At 34.8% G+C, this 4,965-nt stretch overlaps 1 protein-coding gene across 1 annotated transcript; it reads left to right on the forward strand.

Annotated features, from left to right (window-relative positions):
• The first annotated feature begins 448 nt into the window (after positions 1 to 448).
• On the forward strand, positions 449 to 2,928 carry LOC100801053 (pollen receptor-like kinase 4). Its single transcript, XM_003546853.5, has 2 exons — positions 449 to 1,981; positions 2,082 to 2,928. Exons 1-2 carry the CDS (start codon positions 634 to 636, stop codon positions 2,726 to 2,728), a joined length of 1,995 nt encoding a protein of 664 aa, XP_003546901.2. The 5' UTR covers positions 449 to 633; the 3' UTR covers positions 2,729 to 2,928.
• Positions 2,929 to 4,965: the final 2,037 nt, after the last annotated feature.

A 4,965-nucleotide genomic window follows, 5' to 3' on the forward strand; every position in this document is an offset into this window, starting at 1 on the left:
ATTTAGACTAAAAAATTATAGACTATATAATAAACATAAATAATTTGAAATATATATATATTTATACTAATAAGAAACTAGAACAAATGATTTTTTAAACTAAAAAATATATTGAAAAATTGTAAATTATAAATTTAGCATCCATGAGACAAATTATTATACTAGTTAAACAAATACATACGAATCTAATAATGGAATTGGAAAATCCAATTGCAATCTAAGTCAAAGGACACGGTTTGCTATCTTAAATTACATACGCTGAAAAGAAAGAAGGAACAAAATCAGAGGACCTCCTTAGACCTCTCGCGCAAACAGCTCAACTTGTGAGAACACCCAAAATTAAGATGTCATGAGACGCAACAAAAAAAAAAATTAGCACATTCTCCGCTTATTTCTGTCATCTGTTCTGGATCTGTTCTTACTAGCCTCTTTCTTAGCCCATAATAGCTCCATCGCCATTGGCCTTTGGCCACTAATGATCAGAGATGGTGTTGTATAATAATAATAATAATAATAATAATAATAATAATAATAATAATAATGATAAAGAGATCGAAGAATGACATATAGTTGAATCTTGACTTGTGGGTTTTGGCTCTTTCATCCCGTCATTATCATTGTAATTGTCACTCAATGGTAATGGGCGCGCGCTCTGCTTCGCTCGAGCGCGCACCATCAAATAATGTCGTCAAGTTGTGGTTCACCTTAATATTAATATCATGTTCGTGCACATCAGCGATGTCTTCAGATGCTGAGGCACTGTTGAAGTTCCGGGATTCTTTGAGAAATGTGATAGCCCTTAGTAGTTGGGACCCATCCATAAACCGAAAGCCACCGTGCTCTGGCAACATCCCCAACTGGGTGGGCCTGTTTTGTATGAATGACAAGGTTTGGGGGTTGCGGCTTGAGAACATGGGCCTAACAGGCAACATCGACGTAAAGTCTCTGGGTTCAATCCCCGCTCTCCGAACGGTTAGCCTAATGAACAATACCTTTGTGGGTCCCTTGCCTGACGTGAAGATGCTACCAAATCTCAAGGCCCTCTACTTGTCCTATAATCATTTCTCCGGACAGATACCGGATGATGCGTTTACGGGTTTGAATAGATTGAGGAAACTGTATATGTCCAACAACGAGTTCACAGGTCAAATTCCTTCCTCTCTTGCCACCTTGCCCAGTCTCCTCATCCTCAGGCTCGACTCAAACAAGTTTCAAGGTCAAATCCCCCAATTTCAACGCAATAAAAGTTTGAAGATTATCAACCTGTCTAACAATGACTTAGAGGGGCCCATCCCGGCCAATCTAAGCACCTTCGACGCCTCCTCATTTAGCGGAAACCCGGGACTATGCGGGCCGCCCCTGACCAACGAGTACTGCCAAAGGGGAGCCCCAGAGGCGTCCAAAATGCGCCTTCTAAAAATTTTACTTGCTGTGATCGCCATAGCATTGATAATAGCCATCATCCTGGTTGCAGTCCTATTGGTGATATGTCGGTTGAGGTCACAGAAACATCATACGTTGCAGGGCCAAGCCTCCCAAAATTACGCTCCTCCCATTTATGTCAAAACTAAAAGCCTAGCTGATCACTATGCTGCTAGTCCCAGGCTGGTTTCATCATCAGATCGCGGTGGCCATGGACATTCCAGGAGGGGGGAACAAGCTGGCAAACTGACATTCCTCAGCCATCACCAACCCAAGTTTGATTTGCAGGATTTGCTAAAGGCCTCCGCCGAAATTTTAGGAAGTGCCGGTTTTGGGTCTTCCTACAAGGCCGTTGTTTTGGACGGTCAAGCCGTGGTTGTCAAGAGGTACAAGCACATGAACAATGTGCCAAGAGATGAGTTCCACGAGCACATGAGAAGGCTGGGCAACCTCAACCATCCCAATCTTCTCCCTCTTCTCGCCTATTATTATCGAAAAGATGAAAAGTTTTTACTCACTTCCTTTGTTGACAACGGTTGCTTGGCCAGCCATCTTCATGGTACGTACTTCATCAGTTACTTATAGATCGCCTGTCTTGTCTGTTTATATATACTTTAGCAATTAATCATCTTTTGTATTATTTCATGTATACTATGAAGGTAATCGTGACTATCAAAGGCCAGGACTTGATTGGCCCACTCGCTTGAAAATCGTGAAAGGTGTAGCCAGGGGTTTGGCTCACCTATACAGTTCCCTCCCAAGCGTGATTGTGCCTCACGGTCATATCAAATCTTCCAACGTGCTTTTGGATGAATCCTTCGAGCCCCTACTCACTGATTATGCCCTCAGTCCCGTCATCAACCTTGACCATGCCCAACAAATCATCATGCCTTACAAATCTCCCGAGTATGCTCAACTTGGTCGCATTACAAAGAAGACTGATGTGTGGAGTTTTGGAATTCTGATACTGGAGATCTTGACCGGCAAATTCCCAGAAAACTATCTCACACTTAGGCATAATACTGATTCTGACATAGCCAGTTGGGTAAATACCATGATTACTGAGAAGCGCACCACTGACGTGTTTGACGTAGAGATGGGAGGAATCGGAAATAGTAAAGCTGAATTGCTCAAACTTTTAAAGATTGGCTTAAGCTGTTGTGAGGAGAATGTGGAAAGAAGGCTAGATATCAAGGAAGCTCTTGAGCAAGTTGAAGACTTGAAAGAGACTGAAAATGATGCCATTATTGGAGAATACTCCTCCACTCTCATCACCACCGAAAGAAATGCTTATATAGCTGTGTGATTCTCACTAGCTTTTCTTTTCAGCTGCTTCACTCCGACTTTATTTGGAACCTACACATTTGTACCCGTGGAAGGTGGCTTTCCCCATGAAGATGAACATATGCCATCAATTAATCTTAAATTCCTTTAATTAATTAATTAGTTTTTGTCTCCATCTGTTTTTCTTGTTAACATAACTTTTTAGCCATTTTTCTAACTGAACCATTTTGTATTTTTACTCCTCCATATAGAACTAGTTAGGAATTAGGCAACCTCTTTCTTAATTTCACAAATCTCTGTATATATAAACATTTCTCCCAATTTTAAATCTCTAGTGCTAGTCATTGTGCAAAACACGCACGTATTAACAAAAAATATTAATTGCTAACAAGTAGTATATGATTAGTAAGGCTAAAGGGATTGAGTCCTAAAAATATTTCATCATTCTCTATTAGATAAGTTACTTTGATTAACTTATAAGTTTTTTTTTGTTAAAATAAATTTGTTTGGTATATATGTTTATTTTAGTAATTCAAGCATGAAAAATAAGTTAGTTTATAATTTATTAATTTTTCTTTTTTTTCATTTTATTTTACTATTTTATTCAGTTTAAATTTTTTTTTATCTTTTTTGTTTGTTGTCTCCAAATTAATTAATTTTCATATCTAATTTTATGTTCTTAAACACACAACACACATGATAATCAACTTGACAATGTTCATGCTACATTATTTCCTAAGATTAAAAATTCTTTAAATTATATCAACTTTATAATTATTTATTAAATTATTCTGTTTTTTTAAATTATATGACCTAATTTATTTTCTTACATAATTTTTATTTTATCAATTTAATTCGTAAAAATGAAATTTGTTAATTAAACTCTACCCACAATTGAATTGATGATGCCCACCCTGAGCAATTGGTACCAAGTGTGCCTTTTTCAATCCATAGGATTTGCTTTGGTCAAAGAAAAAAAAGTTTCCTATGAATTGGTGGTGTACAATAAAATGTTTGATCATCTGATAAAGGCAAACCTCTCACACCATCACATCATCACAAATATTAGAAATATTAAATATGTCATTATATATCATTTAATATTTATTAATTAACCTATCAATTTATCTTATTAAATATTTTCAATTAAATCAGTTAATTTATAAATTTTGAGTTAATATTTAGTTTTTCAGCTCTTATATTATAGTTTATAAGCTTTCAAGTAACAAGTTGATTTTATCAAACATATGAAAGTATCTTTTTATTATCTTATATTTGTTCAGCCATTGTAATCAATTGATTTTGTTTTATATATATATAAAAAAAAACTATAGAGAGTATGTTTGTTAGAGATCTTCGAACTTGAAGAAAACTCAAGAGTCTAATAAGTTATAGTAACATGGTAAGTTATAGTAACATGGTACCTAACATGTGTGAATTGAACATGTCTATTTAAATAGGTTTTCCCCTCTAACCATTCTTGTGATTCTCGGGAGATGACGCAAAGGGTGCCTTGGCTAGATTCCCAGATCCATTAAACTGGATTCATGGATCTGAGGTCCACAAATCCATTGAAATATAAGATTTCTCCAAATGGTGATTGCATAAAGGCTTGTCGACCATACTAGTAGGACAACCATACAAACTAAAACAGCCCGTAAGACCATGTGTGATACTAATTTTAGTTGGACAATCCATATATAAATAATCAGCTCAAGGCTTAATTATGGTAAATATATATTAAAATAATTTGAGATATTCAATGAAGACTACTACCAATTAATTCATATTGAATAACTTCAGGGCATTTTTCTTCTAAAATCAGTATTTGATCAAGTGTGTGCACTAGAGAAAAAGAGAAAGTATTGTTGTAGCAGAAGGAGAAAGAGAGGAATATGTTAATACTAGTACAAGTCTAAGCAAACTTAATTACACTTTTAATATCATTTTATAAATGATAAATATTATTTATTTTACTATTGAAGCATGCGATACTACAATAAAGAGTAAGTACGTGTATTAAATTTTAGCTAATTATACATTTATAGATGATGCGTTTAAAATGGTCACAGATATGAATCCATAAGTAACATCTCATTTTTTAAATTAATTTAAAAAGAATTTTTATTTATAAATAAATAGAGTTTTAGAAAAATAATGAGATTTTTATAATTAAATAAATAAGGAAAAATAACTTTATTAATTAAAGTAATGGTTTGAGAGAAAATAAAAAAAATGTATTTTATTTATTCAATTGAT

This window comes from Glycine max, chromosome 15 (genome assembly GCF_000004515.6).
Source record: "Glycine max cultivar Williams 82 chromosome 15, Glycine_max_v4.0, whole genome shotgun sequence".
Classification (NCBI taxonomy): Eukaryota; Viridiplantae; Streptophyta; class Magnoliopsida; order Fabales; family Fabaceae; genus Glycine; species Glycine max.